This window comes from Boleophthalmus pectinirostris, unplaced genomic scaffold (assembly GCF_026225935.1).
Source record: "Boleophthalmus pectinirostris isolate CB_2022bp ecotype Guang Dong unplaced genomic scaffold, ASM2622593v1 HiC_scaffold_3, whole genome shotgun sequence".
NCBI classification, from domain to species: Eukaryota; Metazoa; Chordata; class Actinopteri; order Gobiiformes; family Gobiidae; genus Boleophthalmus; species Boleophthalmus pectinirostris.
In genome coordinates, this window is record NW_026571299.1 from 20744105 (window position 1) to 20757485 (window position 13381).

At 40.0% G+C, this 13381-nt stretch overlaps 1 protein-coding gene across 1 annotated transcript; it reads left to right on the forward strand.

Moving 5' to 3' along the window:
• Nucleotide 1: 1 nt before the first annotated feature.
• Nucleotides 2-12799, forward strand: dnajc16l (DnaJ (Hsp40) homolog, subfamily C, member 16 like; the record flags this gene model as incomplete). The annotated part of the gene is made up of 10 exons (XM_055160309.1): nucleotides 2-85; nucleotides 753-911; nucleotides 1446-1576; nucleotides 2479-2656; nucleotides 5904-6086; nucleotides 6229-6305; nucleotides 6641-6721; nucleotides 6805-6894; nucleotides 7078-7248; nucleotides 10068-12799. Coding segments are annotated over 10 exons (1623 nt in total), but the record flags the coding sequence as incomplete, so codon positions are not given.
• Nucleotides 12800-13381: the final 582 nt, after the last annotated feature.

Consider the following 13381-nt stretch of genomic DNA (forward strand, 5'->3'; position numbering starts at 1 on the left):
GTGGTTCCTGGACGCCTGGCAGGAGGAGAACAAACCTAGTGTCCTTCTGTTTGACCAGGTCCCTGTGGTCCCACTGCTCTATAAGGTACACGACCAAAAATACTAGGACAGGGGTCTCCAACCTTTTTTCTTCCAGAGAGCTACCTTTACTTACTTACCTTTACCTTTACAAGAAATTAAGCATCGGAAGGCCTTAGATGGGGAACAGTTACATACCTATAAAACACAAACCTTTAGCCATTTATTGGTGCACAAAGTTAGGCATCAAAATTATACTTTTACAATGGTAGTTCATCAAATTTGAGTCATTCAGCACAATATGTATAATTCAGAAATCCAGAGCTGCTGGTTGGAGACCCCTGTACTAGAATAATGTTTTTTATTAACTTTTACCCAAGGCATAATGAAAACATTTTCATGTAGAAGATGGTAGAAGAAGTGATATCAATTTGTTTTTTGATACATAAAGAGGCTCAACACTTAAAGGTGCCCTGTCTAACTTTTCTGATGGAGGGTCTGCTTTCTGCTTGCTTCTATAGAGATGTTACTGCTTTGACAAGATTGTTTCACCCTATGCGACTATACTTGTCTATCTTGCATTATTGTTGTATTATTGCTTAAAATAACCTAAAAAATATATTCATTCTTACTGTTTTCAGGCTTGTCTCTCCACAAATGTGATGTATAAGTTGGCTTGATGGCACCAAATGCAAAACATTCCAGATAACATAATCTTTGTTTCATTTGTTCAGCTGACGGCGTTTTCCTTCAGAGAGTATGTGCGCTTTGGATACGTGGATCAAGGAGCGACTCACAACACTCGTCTGCTGCGTCAATTTAACATCAACACGTACGCTCCCACCATGCTGCTGTTTAAGGAGGATACCCTCAACCCTGTGGACATCATACAGGTAATGGTACAAAAACACTATTCAAAAGATCTTATACACTTGTTTATGGAAATATATTCACACTTTTATTACACAGTTTACATAATGTACTATTTTGTTATAATCTACCCATGGATCATTATGCTATCAAACAAGCCAGCTCCATTATGTTTTTTAACTTCATGCACCTTCACTAGAATCATTTGGATCATTTCAGCCCTGGAACTGACAAACTCTGAACTAAAGATAAAAGATGGCTGTTCACTTGATAACTACTGCTTCATGACATCACAAGGTGGAACCCATTTTGAGCTTTTGGAGATGTAGACAGACTAATAATAAAGGGTTACTCAAACCTGTGAACAAAGCACAAGTCTGTTTTTGATGAGGTGACAGCATCATCACTGGCTTAAAGCTCACAAGAGTCCATTTTGTGTAATATAGGACCTTTAACAAGTGCTAAATAAATTAACAAATACATAAAATAAATGCTATTATCAAAATTGTTAACATTCCCTCTGTTTCCCCTGTTCCCCTGTGTTCTGTGTGTTTCAGGCTCGGGGGATGAAGAAGCAGATCATGGATGAGTTTGTGTCCAATAATAAGTTCCTGCAGGTCCCTCGTCTGGTGAATCAGCAGCTTTTCGACGAGCTCTGCCCCATAAAACAGTTCCACCGACGCAGGAAGTACGACTTTACACGCTACACAGCAGTAATGAGAGTGAAACTAATATTAATATTGTCCCAGCTGTACAAGAGAGGCAAAAATGATTCACACATTTCAGTTAACTCTTCTTTGTGAAATCTTATTTGAAAAAATGGGAACAGACTTCACGTTTTATATTAACATGTAGAATTTACTTGTGGCAGTTATGGCCTAACCTCTTATATGTAGATTTCTTTGGCAGTTTCTTTTTGCCTTTTTTTCCACAATACAGTAAAGTTAATTTAGAACCTTTCTGGGCATTGGGTAGGTACAGGCACAGAATAAAAGTGTCATGTGCATAATATACATGTACACATGTACAATACATGCACAATTTGCACATCATAATTGTAATTCATTGCATTGTTGTAACATTGATGTTACAGATCTTCTGTGATCACATCTGCAAAATATTTAAATGATTCGCTAGGAGGTTGGGCTGCAAGATTCATTACAAATGTTGCCATTTTTAAGGTACAATAATTTCCTCCACAAACAACAAACTTGATTAATGTATTGTCTATAATGATGCATAGACAATAAAACTCTTTTTTTCTGTAGGGATGCATCAGTATGATGCTGGTATCCTACATTTTGGTGGATCTAATACCTGTTTCCCTACTATTCTTATAGTTTAGATCTGTACAAACATGCTCTGAAATGTGATTCTTGTGTTAGTTTCAGTTCATATGAACAGTTCATGTGAACTTTTAACAAAATACTCCTAATCAAACATACATCACAAATTCAATCATAGTTGTAATAATTTGCAGAAAGATCACAGATATTTTTTCCCAAATGGTGCAGCTAGTTTTATAGAGTTATATACAGTAGTTTCTTGTACATTTTATTTCTTACATTTATCTGTCTTTTTTGTCTGCAGGTTCTGTGTTCTACTGATCACAGACCAGGATGAGTCTTTTGTCTCTGGGAATAAGGCATTCTTGGATTTTGCGGTGGCGAATAAAAAGGACGTGCTTCGGTTTGCTTATGTTTACCAGAAACACCAGCAGCCTCTGTGCCAGGCTCTGCTCCGGAACCAGGCTGCTCTGTCTCCTCAGGTAACACTCTCAACACGTGAAACTAATATGCAAATAATGAAGGCATAGGCAAATAAGTTTACATTTTACAGTTTACATTTGGTCTGCTTTCGTCCTCGTTTAAGCCTTATTTAGTTTAGATAATGCACTTTAACGGTCATATGACAGGTTTTTATGCTTTTCTAATTACAAATTGGTTTGGTGGGATAGGACCGTAGATTGTATAAAGAAGTGGACTAAGGTTTGCTTTCAGTGAAAAAAAGTCATGACCCAGGTTTCATCTTTGGGGACGGAAAAGACATTGTTCAGTGCATTCGATTTTTGCTCCTCTGATTGTGGGACTCAATTCCTCTCTGAGTTAAATGGGTCTTAGAAAAAATATTTTACAGCCCAATTTCTGGTAAAATGTTCTCTATTTTAAAATAACTTTAATTGTTCACACTATCTGCTACTTAGGGCACTAAAAAGGGGTCGAGCCCATATTATAGTACTGTCAGTTGAACCATAGTGTGCTCATAATGTCCCACAAAAAGTGTCTAGTGGTGGTTACTAGACTGGTTAACCCTCCTGTTGTCCTCATATTCTGTATACACCCCGTGTCCTCTGGGTCAAAATGACCCGTCTTCACTAAATCCCCAATATAAGCAGTTTAATTGAATTTTAAACACCAAATTTTATTTAGCTTGAAGAAACATTCACCACAAAATGTGTGAATACTTGAGTTTTCCCTTTTCACCTGCATTTCTATAGCTTTAGAAACAAAAGAAATGTGCAAAAAGGAATTTTGAATGCGTTTTTATTCATCCCAATGAATAAGATTCTTCAGGGTTTTTTTTTTTTTTTTTTTTTTGCCAGTGAACAATGTAAGAAAATATACAATCCAAAAAAAACAATAACTCATTCAACTAATTAGCACATGTATAGAGCAGTACGCAAATGCACAGCTCTTGCAGATATATTTCTTACACCTACAGCACACATTATGTGTTTTACAGTCCTTCTTGGCAGGCAGAACTGACATCTCTTCCTCTTACTTGCCCCAGCTGGGGCAGCGGCTGTGGCAGCTGGATCCTCAGGTTGATCAGGAGTTCCTGCACTCTGTATAGCTTTGACAACTGCTGCAGAGGCTTCTGTGCAGGGACATGCTTCCTTCTTTCAATGAGTGGAGTTACAAATGCCTTTCCTAGCTGCTCCAGGAACACCCTCCTCTTGTTCTGCTCATGAGGCATCCAGGTTGGGTTGATCTCTCTCCAAATCACAAAGGCATTGTAGGAGGAATCATCAATGATGTTGTGGAAGATGACCGGGGCCAGTGGGCAGTCATCCTTCTGCAGCTGTATGTTCCAATCACCTTATTCAGGTTGTCCACACCTCCTTTGTTACACAGTTGTAGTCTAGGATGATGGATGGCTTCCTGTCCTTGTGATCATAGTGCTATGCCAGTGTCTGTGTGCAGTGTGCTCAGAAGTACTACATTCTTATTTTTCTTTGGGATGTAGGAAACTAGGGTGGTGGTGAGCGTGAAGGCAAATGTTGATGAGAAGACCTCTCTCTCCTTTGTTGCAAGCAGTGCAGGTGGGAGCTCAGGTTTGTTCTTTCAAACTGTGCCAACCATGGTGATCTTCCTCTTCAGGAGCTGCTGTCATAAGAGCTGAAGAAATTGTCACATGTCACATTGTGACCCCTCAGTCCCTCTGTCACATCAAGCCAACTTGCATCCACTGGTTCCTCTCTGGGCCTCCTCTGGTCTGAATCAGAGTTGTCTTGCTGGGTATCTGGAAAAATCAGCTCTAGAGCCTTTTGGACATCATGGATTCAGCACAAAGAGAATTTGGGGTAATGTCATCTGCAGCACCTTTATAACTTCTGGAAATCCACAGATCAAAGGCACTGTCCACTAGGGCGGCAGTAGTTCAGTTGGTAGAGCATTCGCCCACTGGTTGGTGGTTCGAATCCAGCTCTCGACATAAACATCATAGGTTAAAGCGGTCAGACCCACTGACCCACAGGTTGGCTGATGTGATTCCAGCTCCCACAGATGAATGCTGTCATTGTGTCCTTGGGCAAGACACTTAACCCACCTTGCCCACAGTGTCTGTGTGCACTGGTGTGTGAATGTGTGAGTGGTTCCTTGTTGTAAAGCGTTTTGAGTGCCATGAAGGTGGAAAAGCAATGTAGAAAAATGTGACCATTTACCAAGGCCACCTGTCTTGTCTTGTTTACATCATTTTGACCCGAAGACGACCTTTGTACATTTTTTTGTACAGCATACATGATAATGTGAATAAAGGCAACAATTCACTTTTCCTAAAGTTTGGGTCAATCTAGGAAAAGTCATAAAATTTCAAGTTCAAAAATTATCGTTAAGATGATTTTTTGTTAGTTTTTAACGTGGTAGCGGGTCATTTTGACCCGAGGACAACAGGAGGGTTAAGAGACCGCAGTGCATTGCAGTCGGAAAAACAACAGGAGATAGTGACAGCCTGGTTTGTACACAACAGGGCTGAGAGAAAGCAGATCGATGCACTGTTTTAACTAAGACCATTAACCTGTGATAATCAATAAACCTTCATCATTTACACAATGACAGTGTAAAGTTGCTAATTTTAGTCACATACCTTAAATTCAACCAGAAATGAACCAGGACTACACCAGGACTACACCAGGACTACACCAGGACTACACCAGGACTACACCAGGACCCCCAGGTCCTAACCAGGTCCTAACCAGGTCCTAACCTGGTCCTAACCAGGTCCTAACCAGGTCCTAACCAGGTCCTAACCAGATCCTAACCAGGTCCTAACCAGGTCCTAACCAGGTCCTAACCAGGTCCTAACCTGGACTGACCCTGGACTGACCCTGGACTGACCCTGGACTGACCCTGGACTGAACCTGGACCGAAACTTTGTCAAGGACTGAACCTGGACTAAACCATCTAGGACCAAGGAATCAGAATAAATAGCACCTGACAAAACATATGTTTTAATTTATGTCTCTCTTTTTTTATTTTAATCTTCATGATTATTTATGTTTAGATTTGTTTTTATTATGATTTTAATGTATTTCTTATTCTGTAAAGCACTTTGAATTACTTTGTGTACGAATTGTGCTATACAAATAAACTTGCCTTGCCTAATATAGGTAATAAAACTATCAAATGAACAACAAATGCCTATATCACATTGCGTCCCGGGACACTGTTGCTCATATTACAGCTCAGAAATGCCTTGTAACGCTCTGTATTAAAGCTCTTGTGATGTTTAAACAGGTGGTGATCTTGGAGAGGCGCACACAGGCCGGTAAAGTGCTGTTCCGCTCACTGAGTGGAGGATGGAATGGGAGCGAGGAGGATAAGTTCAGACTCCACGGAGAAATCGAGCTCCTCCAGAAAGACCCGTCCTACCTAAGCTCGGACGCAACACTGCCACAACTCAACAACGAGATGGCTCCGGTGAGAGAGGGGGAATGTGATATATGTGTGCTCATCTTTGCACAAATGTTTGCATTACCTCGCAAATATATAATTTCTAAAAATTCTTACTGTGGGGTTCCAGGTCCTCTGGTGCGCGCTGTAATTGTATTTATCATTTCAGATTTTCATTATCCGCTGGTTGAATGCTGCATATGACTACTTCATCCAAGTCTATGACGATCTGCTCTACTCAAACTGGTAAAAATAACTTTTTGCATTACATGAAACGCCATAGAACAAACATTAAGAATGTAACTATGGTTCTATCAATGACTGATGATAATTTGTGGACATCCATACAAATCAAATTGAATTAGAAATGACAACATCTTAAATATGTATTGTTTTTGTTCTCAGTATTTTAGCACATTCTGCTAGTCCAATCACAGGAATCACAGGTGTCTAAAAAAACATGCAGGATAGTGAGGCAATTAATGTTTTAATAAACAAATGTGTCTACATAAAAACAAATCACATTCCATATAATAGTTATATTTTTCCTGTGTATCTCTTCTGTGCCTCTCTGTCTTTAGGAGAGAGATGATGCCGATCCTGTCCCTGATCTTTTCTGCTCTCTTCATTCTGTTCGGCACAGTCATTATCCAGGCCTTCAGGTCAGTTCAAGCATTACAATTATACATTTTTAAACATATTTAAATGTAATATGAGTTTATATTGCTGTCTCCCTTTCTCACAGTGAGCCCGGGGAGAACAAACCCCAAAAACCAAAGCCCAAAGAGCAACCTCCTTCTCCAGAGGACACAGGAGACCGAAGCAGCACGTCCAGGTGAGTCCACTATAATATGAGACAAAAATATATAGTTAAAATTAAAATAATGTTACCCTAGAAGAAGAAGAAAAAGTCTGAAAATATGTAAGATTTCTTTTCTCACAGAAAATATTTGCAGTACATAAAAGAATACCAAACATTTAACAAATTTAAATCTAACTTTGTCTCCTCTCTCTTCAGCCGTCCTCCTAAGAAGGACTTTGTGGAGGTGACTGAGCTCACAGACGTTACTTACATCAGTAACTTAGTGCGCCTCAGACCTGGACACATCAACGTGCTCCTGGTTCTGTCCGATGGCTCCAAGAACGTGCTGCTCCGGAAGTTTGCCAAAGAAGTCTTCTCTTTCTCTGGGTAAGAAACTGTAATGAAATTAAAGCCTCAAGTGGCGTCAAATGGACTTCGGCTGCAAACGCCGCGCCCGCAAACACCGCGCCTGCAAATGGTGTGCCCCACCAACACCATGCCCTAAATGCCGTGCCCGCAAACTGAAAAATTACATAGTGCGCCTTTAAATGTTCTTTGCACCCCTTGCTGGGGAACCATGAAAAAATGCACATGTCAATAATATGATTTTGCCTCTAGTCATTAATAGAACTGAATTCCCAAATTTGGTACAAATCCGATTATATTGACGTTTCATGTCTATGGTAGGGGGCGCTATAGTGTTCACTTTTCACTTTTATAGTGAATTATATTCAGACTGAGATCACTAATTAGTGATTCAAATTTCAGCACGATCAGACTAAGCATGTGTGTGTAATAATAAAATATTTTTGGGGGAGTCTTTGCGCCCCTGCTGGCCAACAGTGAAAAATTCCCCATGTTCATAATATTTTTTTTTTGCTCGTAGTCATACATAGAATTTAATTCCCAAATTTGGTGCAGATTCGATAATGTTGACGTTTCATGTTTATGGCAGGGAGCGCTATAGTGTTCACTTTTCATATGTTTTATAGTGTATTATATTCAGGCTGAGATCACACATTAGTGATTCAAATTTCAGCACGATCGGAGTAAGTCTGTGCGAACAGGAGCAAATGAAATTAGCCAAAATTTTGACTGAAATTTGCGGCTTCGCTGCACATAAACCGTGACACTTATCAAAATAAATTAGATAACTTTAGATGCCCCACAGGTGCCCCACAGTTTCATGGCTCTACGACAAAGTTAACCAGGATGTCTCCCATAGACGCAAAATTTTTTTAGTTTTCCAGGTGGTGCTGTGTCACCATTTTTTTTTTATGCCTGTGCATGAAACCTATATTTTATCAAATTTTTCACCACTTCTGAATATTGTGCCAAGTTTGGTGAGTTTTTGAACGTGTTTAGGGGGTCAAATTAGAGCTCAAAAAGCAGAAGAAAAACAAAATAAAATAACAATAATATTTCAAGCAAAAACAATATATCCGAAAACATTAGAACAACATATTATACATTTTTTGAAAGCTCTTGACCTTCTCCACGTCACCGTGGGGTCATTGGTGAGTGACGGGCGCGTTTGCACCATTACTGGGATGCTGCCGTTTGTGCCGGGGGCGAACAAGGACAAAGCTGCATGTCGTCCTCTCTCATTCGCCCATGCGCTCGTCGCTCCCCATTCGCTCCTCGTAGCGAAAGCAATAAGCCCTACGCCCTGTCAGGGCTCGGGCCTAATAATATTCTGATACGAGAACAATGTTCTGGTTTTTTTTGGCCGACAAACTATACATTTTCGGAAACCTCTGGCGCATTGCTACGTCATGGCGAGGGTCCCTGGTCACTACGGGCGAGTCACGTCATGCCATTTCACTTTCGGGCCACCAGGAGCATCGCTTTGCGATACTAATAGGCCCTTCGCCGGCCTCTGGCGCTCGGGCGTAATAATAATTTTAGCAAAAACAACATATTATACGTTGTTTGAAAGCTCTCGACATTCTCCACGTCACCATGGGGTCATTGGTGAGTGACAGGAACGTCTGCACCATCTCGTCGGAGTCGCCCCCTGACCTCCTATTGACTTCCATTCATTTTAGCAGTGATAAATTCGGCTCAGGCCTTGGGCGTGGGTTACTGGGATACCGGGGGCGACCGAGGACAAAGCTGCATGTCGTCTTGCTGCATTCGCCCATGCGCTCGTCGCTCCCCATTCGCTCCGTGTAGCAGAAGCAATAGGCCCTACGCCCTGTCGGGGCTCAGGCCTAAATATCACTCGTGTCATTACGGATAAGGATAGACCTGTCACAATAATTGTAAGTGCTTTTTTCATTTGTATGAAAGCAAATCAAACTCAAGTACTTAAGAGGCAGGACCAAGATCATTCAAACATGCACGAATCACTCAAATAGGCATGTTTATTTGTAGAGCACATTTTCAACATAAAGGAATTCAAAGGGCCTTGAAGAACAAGACCTTGAAGGGCCTTGAACGAGACAGACCGTGGAATAATATTCTTCACTCATTAAAAACATACCTCAAATTTTATTTTGTTTCATCCACGCTAGTTTAGTAAGTCCGCTCCCCCTAACTCAATTTCAAATTTCCAGTTTGTGACATAAGAGGTAAAAGTGTGAAGGTCTCCTGTGAGGGTTTTGAAGTCCATAAATACAAATTTGAGCATTTCTGCTGTCAAATCACATTCATTGCAAAGGCATGATTGTGTTAGCATGTCGGAAAAAGTTGCAAATCTTAGCTTTATTGAATAGTTATTCCTCCTACTGCCAGTAGATGGCGACCTAACACCAGGTCACAGTAATGGAGTGCACTTCTAGAAAAAGGCCTTTATTGTTGAAAATAGTAGTGTCAGAGGTCACAATACTAAAATTTCAAACTTGACTTCGATACTAAGGAATTAAACTGATACTTGATACCGATTCCGATACAGTGATGATGATACATAGACAATAGAATGCGATTTTCAGCATTAAATGGTAGTAGTTTTTAAACATTTCTATGTGTCTTATATGTGTGTAATCGTCAGTGGTGCAGTAGGTTTATAGTGGTCCATGGGTGTATGCTAGTCTGTGTGCTCTTATACTTACTCTGATATAGACAATCGGATACTACTTATAGTATTAATTTAAGTTCTAAAACATGAGATACCCAAGCAAAGGTATTCAAAAGAATGTTTAAAAGCCAATGACAAAACAATCATGATTAATATTTCAATCTAAATGTCTCCTCTGTGTGCGCAGAACCCAGACGCTGCACTTCTCCTTCTTAAACTCAGACAAACATTCGCGCTGGATGCCGTCACTGCTGCGCTCGGCTCAATCCGACGATTTGGATCCAGAAGAGGAGTACTCGGACTTCACCGGACATGTTCTAGCTCTGAACGGACACAAGCGTTACTTCTGCCTCTTCAGACCCGTCTTCACTGGAGACCAATCCGTGGAACCCTCCCTCTCCGACGCTTCCGTGTGCTCCCGAAAATCCAGATCCAGGTCTAGGTCTAGCTCTAAATCACGATCCCGGTCTCATTCCCGGGAGGAGGGGGTCTCGAAGAGGGGGTCTACCAGAGCCACCAGCATAGAGCTGCACCATAAGCTCGACAGACTTGGGCTGTGGATGGAGAGGCTCATGGAAGGAACTCTGCCCAGGATACATGTCCCTGCCTGGCCCCAACTGGACGAAAATGTGAACTCCTCGCCCAATCAGAGTTGAGAACGGGCAAAAATTAGAAAATAATATCGGCGACTACTATGAAACGTTTGCAGCTATGGATTGTGTTTTCGACACTGTTTTAAAGCATAGAACTGTTAAAATAGGATGTGTCTAATAAGATTTATTTATTTTTTGTGATTACAGGAAGCATTTGGTTCATTTGGTTCATAAGAAGTATCATCATCATTCATCATCAGCAATTTGAAGGCTAGCTAACTTCAATAGACCCACGGCCCTCATCGCTCTATCATATAGCAAACAACATGTAATGAGGCATTAGTCTCCAGAAATCATTCATAATTCTCACATTTTTGACACGAAAGTATTTCTACTTTTGTTGTCATTTTATGTATTTTCAAGATCAGGTTTGTACCAGGACGAAACCAGGACGAAACCAGGACGAAACCAGGACGAAACTAGGATGAAATCAAGACTAAATCAAGACTAACCTACTGGAGATTTGGTTTAGTCTTGTTGTAGTCCTGGTTTAGTCCTCGCTTGATCCAGATTTAGTTCAGGTTTAGTCCTAATGGGGTGTTTTTGCACATTGACCACATCGACAAGTCTACCAGGACAAAAGCTGTTGTAACCCAGGACTGAGCAATGTTTTGAACTTCACATCCAGCTTCTACCAGATAAAAGTGCCTTCACCACCACTGGCACATGTACCACAAGTTGAGAACCACTACTTTACATTACAATTTCTGATCTTGACACAGCGTCGTCTGTTGAAGGGTCTATTAGTAAAATGATTCACTAAAAACCTGCATTACTTTCAACACTGATCTTATTTATTTATAGAACATGCCATGAAGAATGAGATATCATTTAATCTCTAATGAAGTTTTCACTAATTTGACCTCTTTAAAGACCCATATTACGTTGTTTTCTGATCTGTTTTAATGTTCTTTCAAAAACATACCAGGAGCTGTTTCATTTACACAAATCCTATGTCTTTAGGCTGAGAGAAAACACTGTCTAACTTACTTTACTCAAACATTTACTCAGACATTTGTGAATGAACTAAAACACAACTCCAGGTCTGTTTTTGAAGAGGTAACGTTATTATAACATGGCTAAAGCTCACACGAGTTAGATTTGCGTAATATGTAGGATAGTATGGGGTGCTCTGTAAAACCTTGTACTTGTCTTGGGGTCTTAGTTTAAGTTTGAATAGTTGCTTATTGCCTTTTGCACTGACATAAGATATTTATTTGTAGGTTTTTAGTTCAGTGTTTTATATTTGTCTAATAAGAATTGACTGCAGTATAAAAAAGCACAGTCAAAATAAGTATATTGTTACTGCATTAGTATCACTGGCCACTTTATTAGGTACATTTGAGATCACTGTGAAGTCCCTAATATCTACTTTTCAGACTTGGGAGTAAACCACAACAAAACCAGGACTAAAATAAGGACTAAACCAGGTTTGACCAAGAAAAAACCAGAGTAAACCACAAAGGTCTTGTGTCTTCTCAAGCTCAGGAAGATATCTGGGACTGAATGAGGGACTAACCAAGGATTAAACAGAATTAAACCAGGACTACACCAGGTCCGTTCAAAGACTAAAACAGGGCGCTCTCTCTATTCTGGTGCTAGGGAATTAGTACTAAACTTGTACTACATCAAGAAATTAACCAGAGACTAAACCAGAACTCACCCATGTCTTTTTGGTTTAATTACAGGGACTGAACAAAGACTATTCGACAACTAAACTGAGACTAAACCAGGGTCTAAACTTGGATTGGACCATGGGCTGAGCCAGGAACTAAACCAGGATTTAGACCAACAAGTACCTGATACAATGGTGAATACGTCAGTCATTTATCAAGCAAAAAAATAATAATCTTGTTTAAAATGTAGGAATCAAATCAGTTGAGTTGATTAAACATTTTTGTCGAGCCAGTGCACAAAACATGACAAATTATTGCCTTTTTAAAAATCTTGGTACTAATTTTGATACTTGAATCCTCCCCTTTTCATCTCATTGACTCTAGTTGAATTAGAATTGCATGTAAATAATGTCAAATGAAGAGTTGTTTGTTTTAGCATGGACCATCTAAAATGTCTGCCTCTGTAATATAGAGGAAAAACTAATACAAACAGAATATTATTTGAATAGATGAAATAATAATGGCTTAAAAATGAAAAGGATTTGTTTAAAATGTTTTATTTATCAGATTTGTGATACCTCTGACCTTCTGTAATATTATTATTAAAGTTATGTTTAATATTGCTGCTTAATAAATGTTATTTACAACAATTTGGCTCAATATTTTTTTTAAACACTTTTTTTTTTTTTTTTACATTATAATGAAAAGATTTCCACTAAGGTGCAGAGGCGGGTATACTGAAACATGTACACAGAGGTACTGTAGCTCCTGGGAACTTGGGGCCCAGAAAGAATTCTCCCATAAAACCCAATGCATGTTTTTGCGAATTCAAACTGCCCGTGTTCTGACAGGGCATCCAGCTTTCACAAAGGTTGAATTTTGTTGGATTCTTCTGTGCCTAAAAGTGATCTTTGTAAGATTAACCTCACCCCGCTATGAGCCCGCATGAGCTCCACTCAAGCAGCTCTTGCTCTGACTGGTCAGTACTGCACATTTCTCACACAGTGGACGGGGCCAGACTGGTATTCAGGAAATAATGCAGAAGAAAAAAACTGCACCAGTGAACTCAGGCCATTAAAAATAACACAACGCCATGTTGAGTTCATCTTCCACGTTATTATACTTCCATGGGAGGAGCAGACAGTGAGGAGATGCACCTGTCAGAGGGAAAAGCCCTGATTGAAACAGGGCCAGATAATTCTGACAGTAAATATGTTTAAGGACATGTTCAA